At 37.8% G+C, this 19,951-nt stretch overlaps 1 protein-coding gene across 11 annotated transcripts in view; it reads left to right on the forward strand.

Annotated features, from left to right (window-relative positions):
- The window catches only part of LOC150091249 (tyrosine-protein phosphatase Lar-like), a 1,641,114-nt gene that overhangs the window by 1,464,593 nt on the left and 156,570 nt on the right, over nt 1–19,951 (forward strand). For all 11 annotated transcript variants that reach the window (XM_090374921.1, XM_090374965.1, XM_090374991.1 and 8 more), the window contains one exon: nt 6,188–6,342. In XM_090374921.1, the coding sequence (XP_090231047.1) occupies nt 6,188–6,342 (155 nt within the window). The remainder of the gene's footprint in view (nt 1–6,187; nt 6,343–19,951) is intronic.

Here is a 19,951-nt window from a genome sequence, read left to right on the forward strand (position 1 = left end):
CTGACTCGAGTAAATAATACAAAGGTCTTTGAAATAACAGAGGAGGAGAAAAAGCAGTATGTACTGGAACTTAAGAACAAGTTTGAGCTTCTGCAGACTGCTCAGGACCAAGATATCGACAAGAAATATTACAACTTTCTGAAAGTGATAAAGCCCAAGAAACCTATAGGGAAACAGAAATCCAAAGAAGAAAAAATTAGTCAAGAAACACTTGTCATGATGAACCAAAGACGACAAATGAAGAGCAAGAAAAACACTGACAGGGAGAAAATTGAGTATACTGAGTTATGCAAAGCCATTAGAAAGAGACTCAGAGAGGACATAAGAAGATTTAACACAAGAAAAGTAGAACAAGCATTAAGGGAAAACAAAGGATTTAAATCAGCAGCCATGAGCACACAGAAAGACAAATAATACTGAAACTGAAGAATAGCGATGGTGTACTTATAAACAGCAGAGAAGGCATAATTCAAATAGCAGAAGACTACTATAGAGAATTATACAAGGAGCGAGGGAATGATACCAGCAGTGGGGAACATGGATTGCAAAGTAGCAACACATACGACATACCCGATATTCTTCCTGATGAGGTAGAACATGCATTGAAGAAAATGAAGAATCGGAAAGCCCCGGGGAAGATGAAGTTACTGTAGAGTTGTTAAAATTGGGAGGAAGAGACATAACACAAAAACTGGCAAGGCTCTTCACAAAGTGCATTAGAAAAGGTGTGATGCCTAAGCAGTGGAATAATGGAATCATAGTTTTGCTGCATAAGAAAGGAGATAAATCAGAAATTGGAAATTATAGACCAATTAGCTTGTTATCCCATATCTACAAGTTGTTCACAAGGGTCATTACTAACAGATTAGAAAGAATACTTGATGAGAATCGGCCGAAAGAGCAAGCTAGCTTTAGGACAGGATTCTCAACTATGGATCACCTTCACGTAATATCACAGCTAATGGAGAAAGCAAATGAATATAAAACACCATTATGCCTAGCATTTGTGGATTATGAAAAGGCATTTGACTCCATACAGCATAAGGCAATGTTTCGGGCACTGGAAAGACAAGGCATAGATACTCCATATATTATGATTTTGAAGAAAATATATGAGAGTGCTACATCCTTTATTAGACTAGACAAAGATAGTAGCAAATTTAAAATCGAGAAAGGAGTTCGACAAGGAGACACAATATCTCCGAAGCTGTTTACTGCTGCCCTTGAGGAAGCTTTCAGAAGATTAGACTGGTCGCAGAAAGGAGTCAATGTGAACGGAGAGTACCTAAACCATTTACGATTTGCAGATGACATTGTGGTCATAAGCCACGATCCCAAAGAATTAGAGGAAAATCTTAATCAGTTATGCACAGTTAGTAAGGATTTTGGACTAAAGATGAATATGGCTAAAACAAAAGTAATGATGAACAAGCATGCCACGGAAAGGGAAATAATGATTGAAGGAGCAGTAATTGAAAAGGTCGAGTCATATACTTATCTGGTACAAGTTATTAGCTGTAATAATGATAAATGGCTGGAAGTCAAGAGAAGAATAAATTTTGGATGGATAGCATTCAGGAAATATAGTCACGTACTGAAGAGCAATATCCCAGTTTGTCTGAAACGTAAAATAATGAACCAATGTATACTCCCCACCATGACTTATGGAAGTGAAACTTGGGCACTCACCAAAAAGAATGGAAGAGAAGCTAAGAACTACACAGCGAAGAATGGAACGAATTATATTGGGAATCAGACTGTTAGATAAGAAGAGAAACACATGGATTAGGCAGCAAACTCAAGTAAAGGACATTCTTATCAAAACTAAAGAACTAAAATGGTCTTGGGCAGGACACATAGCTCGAAGACATGATGACAGATGGACTAAGAAAATAACAGAATGGTACCCAAGAGGAGCTAGAAGAAAACCTGGAAGACAAAGGCAGAGATGGATAGATGAAATTCATGAGTTTTTGAGTAGTAAATGGATGGCCAGTGCTCAAAACAGAAGGAACTGGAAAGTTGCTGGAGAGGCCTTCATCCTGCAGTGGATTGAAAATGGCTGATGATGATGATTAAAAGCGGTATATTATATGCAATAAGATCGAGTAGTAAACTCGATCTTATTGCATATACTGATAGCTGGAATTCTGTGGAATTTTATGTTATTATGGTGAAATGTGCTTCCCCTTCACTGATATCTTCAATCATATAAAAAGCATAAATACATTTTCAGAATCTTGTATTCATTCCTATTTTTTGGGTTTCCTAAAGTTGTTACTCCGTATCTCACTTACACGTATTGTGTTGAAATTTGTGCGTACTGTGTTCTTTGTTATTGATTGCTTTTTTCTTACTGTTTTAAATTTTGTTCACTGACAAAAAAAAAAATTGTCAGTGAACAGAAATATCAATTAGTTACACTATTAATTAAGCTATGTACGTAAGTGTAAATTTATTTTTATTTTGCTAATCTGTGGGAAATATTCTTCCGATTTTCACGCATCATATAATTTTGTTAATTGGTTAAAGCAAAGTGTAAATTTGTGCATTATATCTTTTCTTTTATAGCTTGTGGATAATATTCCTCCTATTTTCGCTTATTCGAATAGCCGTTTAATACAATTAAAATTCACTTACTGCATATCATATAGTGAATGGTATTTTATTATGGAGAGTGTCGTAAAATGATTTGATTGTAGATTAAATTAAATTACGTATCGTATTTAGATTAAATTAGTTTTGATATAAAAATAAATACCGTACTCTATATTATCATTCATTGTATGTTTTTTCAGCCCCATTTAACTTGGTTACAAATCATAAAATGCTGTACATGATGAATGTTGTACTGTACATGTATTTTGTATCTACAAGAAGACCGAAGTCGGACTTACATACATGAAAAAAAACTGATTAAGTACATAAGTCAAGGAGTGACAGTAAGCTGAATAAATTTCAACAACTGGGATATAAGATGACCTTGAAGGTTCTTGCACTTCCACATAAACTTTTTTCCTGGATAAACTTGATTCTGACATTTGAACAAGTGAGTGATCCCAACAAAGTATAATTGAGGAAATATAATGGATGGTACGAAAATGCCAGAGATGGTCATTTGTTACATTTTAGATCAAGAAAAATGAAAAAAAAATTTCACTAGTTGGATACTTCACTTCTTCAACCCCGTCCTTCAATTCGCATTCATTCATGCAGAATAATCCATGAGAGATTCCACCTTCACAATGTACTGTCTCATTATTGCACTTCATATATCAAATGTCATTGTAGTTTCATTTTTAATGGGAAAAATTCTCAAAGTTATTTAACTGTCCTTTTTAGACACATTTTTATTGCACATAGCAACTCTTTCCCATTTTATTTCAAATAGCCAAAGTACAGTTTGGTGTAACATAAGCACTGTGAAAGCAAAAATAAGAGTAGGAGTGTGTTATAGGCCTAATGACTCAAATGAGTACAATGAACAATTATACAGAGAAATAGAGTGGGCTAGTAAATCAGAATGTCCTATAATGGGGGATTTTAACTTCCCAGATATTGACTGGAACTGGTAGATTGGTCACTCGCACACTAATAAGATTTATTGGGTGATTGTTTTCTGCAGCAGCATGTTCGAGAGGCAACCAGAGAGGGTAATACTCTTGATCTGGTTATCAGCAGTGATCATTCGTGTATTAAGAATTTGCTGATAAAGGAACCACTAGGTGGCAGTGATCACAGTGTACTGATATGGGATTTACTTAAAGATATAATTACCATCAGAGGGAAAGGAAAGGGTTTTTGCTTCCACAAAGGGTGACTACAGTGGTCTCAGACAATTTTTAAATTCTGTACAGTGGGACCAACTGATGATGTTACCAACAGCAAATTCTAAGTGGGAAGCATTCAAGGAATTAATTGTGTAAGCTACTAGATGTTTCATACCTATTAAGAAATATTGTTCAAGGTTTAGGCCTAAATGGTTGTCAAATGTTACTAATCAGACTCTGGGCAGAGAAGAAATATGCATGGGATGCAAATAAATTATCAGGCAACACAGAAGCCTATGGCAGATATAAGCTAGTCTGTAATGAAGTCACAAAGGAGGTTAGGCAGGCAAACACAGATTATGAGAAATCTTTGGCAAAGGATGCTAAGAAAAACAGCAAGGATTTCTTTACTCCTATAAACTCTAAAAGGAAGGGGATTAATCAGATTGGTCCACTTGATATCGATAGTTCGACTGTTGACGATCCTGCTCAGATAGCAAACAAACTGAATGAGTATTTTGCATCTACATTCACACATGAGGAGTTATTAAGGATTGAAAATGCCAGAAGGTTATCAAATTGTAGCAGGGTGCTTAATGATTTTGTAATAACTGAGAGCAAAATGGAGGAGAAATTGTTGAAGTTAAACATAAGAAAGGCATGGGATGGATGGGATCTATCCAGTTATATTAAAGGAGGCAGCAAAGGAACTAAGCAAACCCTTAGCCATAATTATGAGAGCATCCTTGGACTCAGAGGAGGTCCCCATGGACTGCAGATGTGCAAATGTTTCCCCAATTCACAAAGAGGAATCGAAGGGTGACACGAGTAATTACAGACCAGTTAGTTTAACTTCTGTTCCGGGTAAAATGATGGAGTTGCTGGTTAAAGATGCATTGCAGGATCATCTAGACAAGGCTGCAGCAATAATTCAGACACAGCATGGATTTGTTAAGGGAAAGTCTTGTCTGACCAATTTTATTGGATACTGCGATGTGATTACAAAGGAACTGGATGCAAAAAATAATTTTGATATCAGATACTTGTATTTCAGGAAAGCTTTTGATGCTATTGCGCATGCAAGACTATTATACAAATTGGAGCAGTGCGGTATTAAGGGTAAGTTTCTACAATTGATAAAAGAGCGGTTGAGTGGGCGAAGACAGAGCGGTAATCAATGGACGCTGCTCTTCGTGGACTAATGTTATTAGTGGAATCCCACAGTGTTTGGTGTTGGGCCCACTGTTGTTTGGTATATTTATCAATGATGTTGATGAAGGTATATCAGGCTTAGTGTCAAAGTTTGCAGATGGTACAAAGGTTGGTAGGGTTGTTAATGACAGTAATAGCAGTGTGCCACTGCAACAGGATCTAGAAAATTTGGGAAGATGGGCTGAGAAGTGGCAAATGAAGTTTAACATTGACAAATGCAAAGTATTGCATATGGGTAGAAGTAACCCCAGAGGAACGTACCAACTGTGTGGTACTACACTTAGCGTTGTAGAAAATGAAAAAGACCTGGGAGTAATTGTGCAGTCAGATATGAAATTTTCTGAACAATGCTGACAGGCTGCCAGAGCAGGTCATGGGGTTTTGTCAATGATATACAGGAATTTTGCAAGAAGGGAAAAGGTGATTGTCCCTCTGTATAAGGCAATGGTCAGGCCATGCCTTGAGTACTGCGTACAGGTCTGGAGGCCTGTACGCAGTACTTGAGCGTGTACAGAGAAGGGCAACAAGATTGGTGAGGGTAATGAAGGAATCACTTACCAAGAGAGGCTTAAGTTCTGCAAATTACAGCGGCTGGAGACTAGGAACCTGCGAGGTGATTCGATTGAGGTGTATAAGGCCTTGAATAGATTGAGCATGCTGAATTCTGTTGAATTTTTCCACTTGTTCAGATTACGAACCTAAGAAGGGAATACATTCAAATTGAGGAAAGACAGCTGTAGAATAGATGTGTGGCAATTTGCCTTTAGCCAGTGGGTGGTTAATTGCCAGAACAAACTTCTATCTGTCATTGTGGAAGTTGATAGGTTAAATAAATTTAAGGAGGAACTGGAGAAACATTTAGAGAGAATGGTTGTGTTTTTTTTTTTTTTTTTTTTTGGCTGATGCTACATAAGCTCATACACTTGCTTTCTTGCATCACATGCCACAATTACTATTACAATCAATTTTTTACAAAATGGAGAGATTGATTTTAATAAATTCTTACAGGATTTCAGGTAATTGACACTACAGAATGGCAACTGGGTATGGAATTACTCTTCTAATGCATACTAAACAGTATGTTAAGCATGATATAGATAAAATGAAAAAATTAAATTGTTTGCATATCTTTAATTTAAGAATTTCAAATGCTCTGAATCTATATATATTTATGTATGTATATAATAGTTTTCTTCTTTTTAAAGACGGGTTATCCAGAAAAGAGAGAGGTTCGACAATTTCAGTTCACTGCTTGGCCTGATCATGGGGTACCTGATCATCCAACTCCTTTCCTTATGTTTCTAAGACGTGTTCGTGCTATGAATCCACCTGACATGGGACCTATGATTGTCCATTGCAGGTACTCATACACTTAATGTTATGTAATGTCTTCACACACACACACACACACACACACACACGCACACACACACACGCACACACACACACACACACCATTTAAACAGGAGCAAATTTCACCAGAAATAATTAAAACCACAAATATTAATATTATTGGTTCAATTGAATATCTGCTGATATAGCAGCAACCCAAAGTAAGTTATACATTTGCTTTCTAAGTATCTTTGCATTATATATATATCTCCTAAAATGTCAATATTTTAGGAGATATATAACTTCTAAGTTTTTTTTTGCCTTAGCAATAGCGTTTGTCATAGCATTAGTAGAGGCATATGATGCAAGAAATCAAGCTTATACAGCATCAACAAAAAAAAAATTCCCCATTTCACACATCCATTTGCTCTAAAAGTTTTGTCCAGTTCTTCCTTGAATTTATTTAAGCTTTCAACTTCCACAATGACAGATGGAAGTTCATTCCACCAATCAACTACCTGCTGGCTAAAGGCAAATTCCCATACATTTATTCTAAAACTGTCTTTCCTCAATTTCAATTTATGCTCCCTCAGGTTCATAATCTGAGCAAGCAGAAGAATCCCATCAGAATTCAGCATGCTCAACGCATTCAAGGCCCTAAAGACCTCAGATCACCTCGCAAGTGACTAGTCTCCAGCCACTGAAATTTGCAGAACTTAAGCCTTTCTTGGTAAGAATACCCCTTCGTTCCCCTCACCAATTTTGTTACCGTTCTCTGTACGCACTCAAGCAATTCTACATCCTTCCTAAAATGAGGTCTCCAGACCTGTACACAGTACTCACAGTGTGGCTAACCATTGCCATATACAAAAGAGATAATCACCTCCTTTTGCCTACTTACAAAATTCCTGTATATCATTGACAATACCCCATGACCTGCTCCGGCAGCCTTTCTGCATTACTCGGAAAACTTTATATCTGACTGCACAATTACACTCAGGTCTTTTACATTTTCTACCACCCTAAGTGTAGTACCACACAGTTTGTATGTTTCTCTAGGGTTACTTCTACCCATATGCAGTACTTTGCATTTGTCAATGTTAAACTTCAGTTGCCACTTCTCAGCCCATCTTCCCAAATTTTCTAGATCCTGTTGCAGTGGCACACTGCCATTACTGTCATTAAAAACCCTGCCAACCTTTGTATCATCTGCTAACTTCAACATTAAGCCTGATATACCTTCATCCATATCATTGATAAATATACCAAACAACATCCTGTGGGATTCCCCTAATAACATTAGTCCACGAAGAGCAGCATCCATTGATTACCGCTCTGTCTTCTCCCACTCAACCGCTCTTTTACCCATTGTAGAAACTTACCCTTAATATCAGACTGCTCCAATTTGTATAATCGTCTTGCATGCAGAATAGTGTCAAAAGCTTTCCTAAAATCCAAGTATATGATATCAAAAATTTTTTTTTTTTTTTTCCTCCAGTTGCTTTTTGACCACATCGCAGTATCCAATCAAATTAGTCAGACAAGACTTTCCCTTAACAAACCCATGCTGTGTCTGACTTATTACTGCAGTCTTGTCTAGATGATCCTGCAATGCATCTTTAACCAGTGACTCCATTATTTTCCCCATAACAGAAGTTAAACTAAATAGTCTGTAATTGCTCATGTCACTCTTAGATCTGCCTTTGTGAATTGGGGATACATTTGCACATCTCCAGTCCTTGGGACTTCCCCTGAGTTGAAGGATTCTCTCCTAATTATGGTTAAGGGTTTGCTTACTTCCTTTACCACCTTCTTTAATATAACTGGATAATCCCATCCACCCCATGTGCCTTTTGTATGTTTAACTTCAACAAATTCTCCTCCACTATTCTGTCTATTATTACAAAATCATTAAGCACCCTGTTACAGTTTGATAATCTTCTGGCATTTTCCTCCCTATAGAATTTCTGATGTGTGAATGTAGATGCAAAATACTCATTGAAATTGTCAGCTGTCTGAGCAGGATCATCAACAGTCGAACCATCGATATCAAGTTATTCACCCCTTCTAGAGTATATATAAGTAAAGAAGTCCTTGCTGTTTTACTTAGCATCCTTTGCCAAAGATTTCTCACAATCCACCTTCAATTGCCTAATCTCTTTTGTCGCTCAATTACAGACTAGCTTATATCTGTCATAGGCTTCTCTGTCACCTTCTCTGCCACGAGTATCATTAGTTCTTCTGACATCCATTTAGGTCTAAACCTTGAACGGTATGAAAAGCCGTGTAGCTTCCATGATTAATTCCTTGAATGCTTCCCATTTAGAATATGCTGTTGGTAACATCATTAGTTGGCCCCATTATGTAGAATTTAAAAACTGTCTGAGACCTGGAGTCACCTTTTCGGAAGCAAAAACCCTTCCCTTTACCTCTGCTGGTAACTATATCTTTAAGTAAATCCCACATCAGTACACTGTGATCATTGCCACCTAGTGGTTCCTTTATCTGCAACTTCTTAATGCACAAATAATCAGATGAAGAGTATTACCCTCCCTGATTGCCTCTCGAACCTGCTGCTGCAGAAAACAGTCATCCAATAAATCCAGAAAGGCCTTGCTATGACCAACCCACAAGTTCCAGTCAATATCAGAGAAGTTAAAATTCTCCATTATAATACAATCTGATTTACTGCCCATTCTATTTCTCTGTTCAATTTTTCATTAGAATTATTAGGCCTATAACACATTTCTACTCTCATTTTTGCTTTCCCTGTGCTTATGTCATGCCAAACTGACTCAACATTCCACTGTTCATCTATGTCAACTGGATGCACTTCCTTAGATTTTGTTTTTCTTAAATAACAGCCTAATCCGTCCTCCCTTCCTATCCTGTCTATCCTTTCTGTACACAATGTACTCCTCAAATTCCAATTCTGCATCCCTAATAGCTGTGTGACACCACATCTCTGATATCCCAACGATATCCTCTGCCTTGAATGTCTTAACCAGCTCTTCAAATTCATCAAATTTATTTACTATACTTTTAGCATTGGCATACATGCAAGTATACATGCACTTATTCTTGGGGTACTCTAACACATGCATATTTATTTGTTTCACGATGACTCTCACCAGTCCGTGAAACCCCCACTACTGCACCCTCCAGGCCGCTGCTCATTCTAATAGAACAAGTGCAAGAATCACTTTCACCTCTGCCTGCAGCTACTTTTAAACTTTTAGTCTGTGATCCTCCCAAGTTAGCAGTTTTCCGACCCACCTAATGCTGCCTTGATAGCATCAGGAAACATTCTGGTACCCCTTCTATTTAAGTGTATCCCATCCCTGTAGAAGCAGTCTCTCCTGTTAACAAGCACAGACCATGCCGAGAAAAAGTCTAACCCCGTGAGCGTTGCACAATCCCTCCAGGACCTAATTGATTGACAAGGCTCTCATCATGTACTCCCTCCTTTCGGTGTCTAAGCAGAATTGCAGACCCTTTCAAATTTAACCCTAACTCACAACTTTTTTTTCTACATTGACCTGTACTTGTTACATAAATCTGCAGATCTCTTACTCTTAATGTTATTAGTGCCAATGTGTACAACAATATCACCCTTTTTGCGTTTAAAAGATATCTGCTCTACAACATCATCAACTTTTGTCCCTGGCAGACATACCTTGGTCCTATTTCACCTATCCTTTTTACACAATGTATTACCCATCTCTCTCTGACGATAGTCACCAGGAATAACTAACTCCTGTAGAACCAGTGCATTCTGCCTTGGAGATTGCCGCTGTGTAGCCTGATGCACAAGAGTGAGCTCTGGTTTTGAGCTGGGCAGCTGAGAGCTTGATGGGTCGCTCATTTTTAATACTTTCAAGGTATCAAAATTCTTCTATCTATATAAAAAAAAAATAATGGCCTTTGTAGCCAATGGTCAGGAGTGAAGTAGCACACCCTCTTTATGACGACTGGGGTTCAAGCCCCTAACTGCTAAATATGGTTGATCTGCAAACCCGCACTGGACCAGCGTGGCAGAGTATGGTCCATTTCCCTTAGCATGAATTGTTGAGGACGCTTCCATCCTGCAGTGAATTGATACTGACAAATATATAAAAACACAGACCAATAGTTTAAAAGCAGCTGGCCATATACATAATTCCCCATACCTTGCCAGGCTACCACATGTCCCACTCTTGCAGTTTTAAGTATTGTTGGTTAAGTCATCAAGTGCAGACATTATGGGAATATTAGAAATATGGTACGTAGAATTTGAATAGCATTAGCATTAGTTGAGGCATATGATGCAAGAAAGCAAGCTTATAGAGCATCAGCCAAAAAAAAAAAAAACATTTCACCCATCTGGTCACTCCAAATGTTTGTCTAGTTAAGCCTTAAATTTATTTAAGCTATCAGCTTCCACTACAACAGATGGAAGTCTGTTCCAGTAATCAACTACCCACTGGATAAAGGAAAACTTCCGTACATCTATTCTATTACTGTCATTTCTGAATTTGAATCTATGCCCCCCTCAGTTTCTTAATCTGAGCAAGTGGAAGTATCCCATCAGCATTGAACATGCTCAAACCATTCAAAGTCTTACCTCAATCAGATCACCTCACAGGGCCTAGTCTCCAGATGCTCCCTTTGTTCCTCTCACCAATCTTGATGCCCTTCTCTGTACTCATTCTAGCAACTCTACATCCTTCCTAAAATGAGGCCTCCAGACCTGTATGCAGGTCTGGAGGCCTCATTTTAGGAAGGATGTAGACCTGTATACATTACTCAAGATGTGGCCTGACCATTGCCTTATACAAAGGTATAATCACCTTCTTGTCTCTGCTAGCAAAATTCCTATATATCATTGACAAAACTCCATGACCTGCTCTGGCAGCCCCTCTGCACTGCTCTGAGAACTTCATATCCAACTGCACAATTACCCCAGGTCTTTTTCTTTCCTCCCCTCGCTGAGTGTAGTACCACATAGTTGGTACATTTCTCTTGGGTTACCATATGCAGTACTTTGCATTTGTCAATATTAAACTTCATTCGCCACTTCTCAGCCCATCTACCTAACTTTTCTAGATCCTGTTGCAGTAGCATATTGTCTTTGCTATCGTTAACAACCCTGCAAACCTTTGTATTACCTGCAAACTTGGACATTAAGCCTGATATACCTTCATCATTATCATTAATAAATACACAAAACAACAATGGGCCCAGCACCGAACCCGGCGGGGGGACTCCACTAATAACATTAGTCCACGTAGAGCAGTGTCCATTTATTACCACTCTCTGCCATCTCCCTCTCAACCATCCTTTTAACCATTGCAGCAATTTGCCCTTAATGCCATACTGCTCCAATTTGTACAGCAGTCTTCCATGTGCAACAGTATCAAAAGCTTTCCCAAAATCCAAGTATATAATATCAAAATAATTTTTTTCATCCAGTTCCTTTGTGACCACATTATAGTATCCAATCAGATTGGTCAGACAAGACTTCCCCTTAACTAACCCATGCTGTGTCTGAACCATTACAAAAGTCTTGTCTAGGTGATCCTGCATCACTTCTTTAACCAGTGACTCCATTATTTTCCCCAAAACAGAATTATTTGTTCAAAGGGTGACCCAAAATAATATATAATTATTTGTCACCCTTTCAACCCCCCCCTTTGTGAATTGGGGCTACATTTGCATATCTCCAGTTCATGGAGACCTCCCCTGAATCCAAGGGGAATATGATGATACATGAATAGGACAGACCAGATGAGGGAAGGTATATGTTGGTTAAAGAACCACAAAGAATCCAAAGCCATGTGTTACACAGTAACAGAACTTATCTGGATTCATTTAAATGACTGCTTTGTATACAGGTATATTAAGAGTGGCAAGAAAAAGCAATACTCTTGATCTGATTACCAGCAGGGACACTTCATGTAAAAAGGAATCAACTAGGTGGAAATGATCACAGTATATCAATGTGAAATTTATTTAAAGATATAATTACTATCAGTGGTAAGGGGAAATAATTTTGCTTTCATAATGGTAGCTATACTGGTCTTAGACAGTTTTAAATCTTTTTGTGAGACCAACTGTGAAATGTTAAGCACTGTACATTCTAAATGGAAAGTGTTCAGGGAAGTAATTGTAGAATCTGCTAATATTTTTATAAATAAGAGACACTATTCAAAGCTTAGAACTAAATCTCAGCCAATATTCTCATCAGATGAAATGATGAGAATAGTGGCTGAGAAGAAAAATACATGGATTGATTATATATTATGGGAAACAGAAGTCAATGGTATCTATAAACTACTCAGTAGTTAGATCACTAAGTGGGTTAGTCAAGCTTAGTCAGATTATGAGAAGTTTGGCTAAGAATGCAAAGAAAAGCGGCAAGGAATTCTTTCTGTATGTTAACAGTAGAAGGAAAGGGATGAGCCACATTGGTCTACTAGATAAATTCTAACTTGTTAGTCCATTTTATTTTATAATTTATTTATTATTTATTTTTTTTGTTTTAGCTGGAGCAGCAAATGCCTAGGCTTCCTTGCACCATATGACATATAGTTAATACTAATGTTAACTAGGAGATAAATGATTTTGTAATTTGACAACTAAATTTCTGACTTCTGTTCCAATCTTAACTGAGAATGGACAAGAAATATCTAGTATCCTTACAGAAAGTTTCTCTCAAATGTCCCGCTTAAGCATATGACAAATGATTTTCAACAAATCAAAGATAGCAGAAATGATAAATTTCCATACTACCCAATCTTTTGCCTACAATCAGTTGTGGCCCCGAGTGCCAAGCGTTTTTCTCTGTGCGATTTATAGAGAGCTCTTTGAAAACAATATAATTTTATTTCTTTTCTCGTGTGATTTTCTCCTCTTTTGTTCACATCAAGTGGTTCTTTGCTTGCGAAGTCAGAAGTAAATACCCAGAAAGGGAATCCACCTTTCTTTTCTTAGTCTTCATATCAAATACTAACCACTCTACTAACTACAATATCCGCTTGGTCACTGATGGCACATTTCCTGCCTCCATGTGGCGGGGTCAGTAACCAGGGGGAAAATCCATCCCTCAGGGCTAAAAGGAGCAGAAATGGAAACTGACGTATTTCCACGCTTAGAGCCCAAGAGCTCTCAACGTGACAATGACACCGACCATGACTTCTCTCTTTCAAAGAGACTTAAAAAGGACACTAGGAAGCAGGAATCTCCAGATTTTCTCATAATACACTCTGTCATCTCAACCTGAGAGCAAACTCTCCCCTTTCATCATCCAGAGATGCCTAGAAAATGCTGCAGGTTCACCAAAAATGGTTAAACATCTCCAATCAGGAGACTTACTAATAGAGACATCTCGCTCAAGACGTTCTGAGTTAATATTACAACTTACTTCTGTAAGTCGAATATCGATTCAGATTACCCCCACACAACATGCTGAATTCTTCCAAGGGAGTGATCTCCGAATGGGATCTGTTAAATGTTTCTGAGTAAGAAATTGTCCAGGAGCTAAAAGATCAAAATGCATCTCATGCAAAACAAATAATGATCAGAAAAGATGGCAGCTTAACTCCCATGCAAAACATAATCTTAACTTTCAGTACTCCAAATCTACCGGGTTCTGTCAAAGCAGGTTACTTGAATTGCTGCATTAGGCCATATATATCCCAAATCTGCTTAGATGTTATAAATGTCAAAAGTTCTGCCATTCTCAGACAGCATGCCATGGAGACGCTGTATGTCCAAACTGTGGCTGCAAAAATCACACGCAAGCAGAATGCAAGACTCCAACACCACAGTATCCTAATTGTAGTGGCAAGCATCCAGCTTACTCCAAAGATTGTGAATTATGGAAGATAGGAAAAAAATATATAAAATTGAAAATAGTCTCTTACCAAGAATCGAAAAAACAGGTCAACTTAAGTATATAACAAAACGCACTTGTGCTTCTACCTTTCACAGACACAAATCAGTAGCATGTCAGACAGAAGTATCCATCTCTCCAAAAATATCAATATCAGACTGGGCTTGATTAGTACTCTCAGTCCAGCATCTATATAAACCAAATTCAGTAGACCAAAGCAACAATATGCCACTTACAATTTCATCCCAGAGACCTCCGCATTGTCAGGTAGCAGAAAATGTGCCAAGATCGTATCCTGTTGAGGAGAAAGAATCATGCCTAACAAGCATGGATACAGATGATACTATTGGCCAAGAAGAACTGCTTGAAATACATGCAGAAGATGATATGGACGATAGCAATGAATCAGGACATCCCACTTTTCCCTGAAAAGAAAAATCAAAACCAGACCATCATAAACAATCAGCTTATAAAAAGTAGCCAAATACATCTTCCACAAACAAAACCAAATAATGGAACACATCACTCAGTGGAATTGTAGAGGTTTTCACAGCAATATCGATGCTATCAATGAACTAATTCACTGCTTCCATCCTGTTGCCATGTGCCTACAAGAAACCAACTTGACGCTCCAAGTTTCCCTTACAGTCAAAAATTACACTATCTTCAGACAGGATAGATCCGACACTAATAGTGCTCGTGGAGGAGTAGCCATCCTGTTGGACTCAAGAGTTCCCTCCAGATGCATTCCATTGCAAACCTCCTTAGAAACTGTTGCTGCATGCATCGTAATTGGAATCACTGTTACATTAGTTTCAATTTATCTTCCACCTAATCGTCCATATTCTATTCAGGAAATCAAAGATCTTGTGTTGCAACTATCATCTCCCTTCTATATACTAGGTGACTTTAATGCTCACCACCCATTGTGGGGTTCCCCTAGCTTAGGTGTGGTAAGCTTATTGAAATGTTGATAGACAGACAGGATTTAACATTGGTGAATACTGGCTCTCCTACCTATGTTTCTTTTCCTACCGAATCAACCTCCACAATAGACCTTTCCATTTGCTCTCCAATGCTTTATCTAAGTATCGATTGGGGAACTCTTAACGATCCTCACAGCAACGATCATTTCCCAATAATATGCAAAATTCAAACTTCCTGTTCATCACCAAGAGATAATCCAGTAAAATGAAAATTTCCAAAAGCTGACTGGATAAAATACAGCAGGCTTGTCTCGTTCAACAACCATATCATACAGTGCTCTTCAATCAACCATGTTACTGAACACATTACAAACCAAATTTAACAGATGCAACTGCTGCCATTCCACAATACCAAGTCAGAAAAAGGCGAAAATGAAATTATTGGTGGAATGAAGAGTGCAACAATGCAAAAAAAGAGAATAACAAAGCATGGAATCAATTCCACAACCACTTCCAATCTTATTAATTATAAGCGACTTAGAGCAAGAGTCTGTTATATCAGACAAAAAGCAAAAAAAGAATCTTGGATTAAATTCGCTTCCTCAGTCAATAAAAATACAAACATCAGACTGATTTGGAACAAGATAAATCTGTTAAATGGCAAATTTCCTCCAACATCCACTCCATTAATTAACTGGAATGGACAGGAACTTTCTACCCCTGCAGAAATCACAAATGCACTAGGATCTGTATTTTCTCAGCTGACCTCCTCAACTGCTTATGACCAATCATTTCAAAAAATTAAAGATGTAACTGAAAAATCCAAACTGAATTTCACTGACAGATGTGCATTAACATATAATCAACCATTTACCATGTTTGAACTGTAGCATGCCCTTACCAACACAAGGAACAGCGCTGCTGGCCCTGATGGGATATTTTATGTTATGCTCAAAAATTTAGATCCAAAATCACACTTGTCACTGCTTATCTTCTTCAATCGAATCTTCACTGAACATACATTCCCAAGCTCCTAGTGTCATTCCTGCGTACTGGCTATCCCAAAACCTGGTAAAGACTATTCTGTTCCTCATAACTATAGACCAATTTCACTTATTATCCAGCTGTCTGAGCAAAACCCTCGAAAAAATGATTCATTGCCGTCTGACTTGGTATCTTGAGTCCCAAAATTTGATCACTAACAATCAATTTGGATTCAGAAAAAATCGATCATCATTGGACCTTATGATTAAAGCTGAAGCAAACATCAGAAATGCATTCATCAAAAAGGAGCATCTCGTTATGGTCTGTGTCGATATTAAGAAAGCCTTTGACACCACATGGCATTTCAGCATCTTAAAAGATCTATATTCTCTTCGCCTGAGAGGAAATTTTCCATATTTCATCCAAAATTTCTTACAACAAAGATCCTTTCAAGTTTGTTATCAGGGAACTCTCTCTAAAAACTTTGTCCAGGAAGAAGGAATCCCTCAAGGGTCAGTTCTCAGCACCACTATTCTCAATTAGAATTAATCACTTAACTGAACTCATTCCAAAAACAGTGGACTCATATCTTTATGCCGATGATCTCGCAATCTGCTGCCATTCTCAAAACAAGAACTATAATCAGAGACAATTGCAGATATCAATGAATCGGATCCAGATTTGGATGACACAAAACGGTTACAGACTATCCAGCCAGAAATCGACTGCCATTCTTTTCTGTACCATACGTAAAATGCATCCTGATCCTGAACTCCAATTAGATAATCATCCTATTCCAATAGCAAATAGCATTCCCATGCTTGGCTTAATTTTTGACAGCAAGTTAAACTATCAAAAACACATTGAACATCTCCAGACAGCTTGTCAAAAAAAAAAAATGAACATACTCAGAGCCTTATCAGCAACAACTTGGGGAGAAGACCGTTACACCTTGCTTCACTTATATAGATCCATAATCAGATCTCAATTGGACTATGGCGCACCTGTGTTCGATTCTGCTAGGGAAAGTGCTTTCTCTCGCCTGAATCCTATTCAACATTCAGCTCTTAGAATAGCCCTAAGTGCATTCAGAACATCTCCAGTGCAAAGTCTGTATGTAGAAGCCTATGAAGCTCCTCTAAACATCAGAAGAAAGATGTTATTACTGAACTACGCAACCAAGATCCAAATCCAGTCAACCCATCCTAATTGGGCAAGATTTAACGATCCACAACTCACAACCTTTTATAGAAATAAACCACAAGCAACTAGGCCTGCAGGTATTAGGTTAATGGAACTAGCAGAAAAACTGGAATATACAACTCAATAAAGTCCACCAAGAACCTATAGATTAAATTCCTCCATGGTCTGTCATCATGTGACAATTATTTCCACCAATGGGGAAAACACTCCTTAATGGATAATAACATCCAACAGCTGCACATATACAATGTTATCCTGACTTCTCTAAAATATATACTGATGGATCGAAGTCTGAGAGAGGAACAGGTGCAGCAGCGGTATTCCACAATGCTACCATTTCTGTATCACTTCCGACAGAATGCAGTAGTTACACCACTGAATTATATGCCATAAAGCTTGCTCTGGAAGATTTTCCATCTCTCAATCCAAAAGAGCATAATCTACACAGACTCGCAAAGTGCCTATTAGCAATGCAAAAGATTTCCCCACTGACTCATCCATTACTACAGCTCATCAGATCAGAGTTGATTCGACTCAGAGATTATCGGCAAAAGGTTTTCTGCTGGATCCCAGGCCATACTGGAATACCAGGAAACTAAATTGCAGATGATGCTGCCAAGCATCCATCCAGCACAGCCCCAATGAATTTTCTGATCCCATTCAGTGATTACAAAATGCATATACGAAATAAATATATGTAAGGAACGATGGATACTTCAGTGGGAAACGCATATACATAACAAACTCCTTGAAATTACACCTGTACCGCAATTATGGGCCTCCAATTTCCACACAAACAGACAAGAAGAGGTAGTCCTGGCCAGAGCCCGAATAGGCCACACTCATTTGACCCATCTATTTCTGTTATCAGGTAATGACCTTCCACAGTGTTCGCATTGCCACAGGCCACTCACAAAAAAACACATACTCCTGGAGTGTACCTTGTATAACAACTCTCGTCTAATTTCATTCACTTCTCTCTCAAACTTACAGGAATTGTCACTTAGTCATATCAAACCTTACGAAAATTCAAACCATACAGAATTTTTCTTCTTTCTGAAACAAATAGGATTATATAACCATTTCTAACTGCTTCCATAGAAGCCAATAAAACTAGTATTAAATACTATGATAGGTGCAATATGGCCTAAGTAGCCTTTGCACCAGAAAAATCTAAACACAACAATCAGTTGTCAGTCGTATAATCTATTTGAATTACAAACAATACTAAACAGATCACCAACAGCACAGCTGTACTGGATGGAATGTTTTATGTAATGCTTAAATGACTAAATTGTACAGCTTTGAATTTACTGTTAACGTTCTATAACTGGATTTTTCTTGAAGGTACATACTCCTCTTCTTGGCATCACTCTGTTATTTTAGCCACTCCATATTACTACTAAATTAGGAAAGGATCAATCATTCCCACAAAATCACTTATCCATATCACTGCTAAACCAGAAATCACCAATCACTCCCACAAAATTACTGACCAGTCTTCCTCACCAGCTAACTTAGTAAAACACCATAAATAATGATACACAGTAACTTACTTGGTTCTTGAAACTAAAACACTGATAAACAACAATCAATTTGGATTCCAACAAAATAGATCCATTTTGGATCTTGTGATCAAATATGAGACTAACATCCATAACGATTATGTCAAAGATGAACATCTTGTAATTATAAGGAGGTATGGTATACTGCAAGCACTTTATTCCCTGGGATTGTGAGGACACTTCCCACAATTCATTAGAAATTTTCTTCAACATAGAACCTTTCAAATTCATTATCAAAATACTTTCTTGGTTTAGTACTCAGGAAAAAGGTGTCCTACAGGGATTGATACTTAATACTATCCTTTATTCTTAGACCAAATACCATAACCCAAACATCCCCAATAATGTAGAACTATAATAGGGTGCTGATGACCTTAGTATATTGTGCGATTCACAAAATATTCATAAATAAATTACAGACATGGACACTGTAGAATGGATGTCATTTATTAGAACAAAAAAAACAGTTAGAATTCACTTCTGCAAAAAACAGAAGCTGCATCCAGAACCTGAACACAGGTTAAACAAACACCTAATCCCTCTTACCAGTAACTTTCATAAGTCTTCTGACATTAGCATTAATAGAGGCATGCACTTCCTATTTAACCTATCCATTCGCTCCAAAAGCTTGTCCAGTTTTTTCTTGAATTTATTTAAGCTATCAATTTCCACAATGACAGGTGGAAATTTGTTCCAGTAATCACTTACCCGCTGGCTAAAGGCAAATTTCTGCACATCTATTCTACAACTGTCTTTTCTCAATTTGAATTTATGCCCATGCTCAAAATCCCATGAGCTTCTCTGGCAGCCTGTCTGCACTGCTCAGAAAACTTCATATATGACTACATAATTATATTAATTTGGAAAAAGACCCCCAGGTCTTTTTCCAAATTAATATATTTTTTTTCTACTACCCTGAGTATAGTACCACACAGTTGATGCTTTTCTCTTGGGGTTACTCATATTCCTATGCAGTACTCATATTCCATCATGTGACTTTTCCCTTAAGAACTGGATAAAGTCTGAGACTCCATCTGTCTACCTGCAACTCTATTCAGCACACATAGCTGAACACTCAGACTTCCT

This window comes from Mastigoproctus giganteus, chromosome 1 (genome assembly GCF_048544385.1).
Source record: "Mastigoproctus giganteus isolate SK-2022 chromosome 1, ASM4854438v1, whole genome shotgun sequence".
Classification (NCBI taxonomy): Eukaryota; Metazoa; Arthropoda; class Arachnida; order Uropygi; family Thelyphonidae; genus Mastigoproctus; species Mastigoproctus giganteus.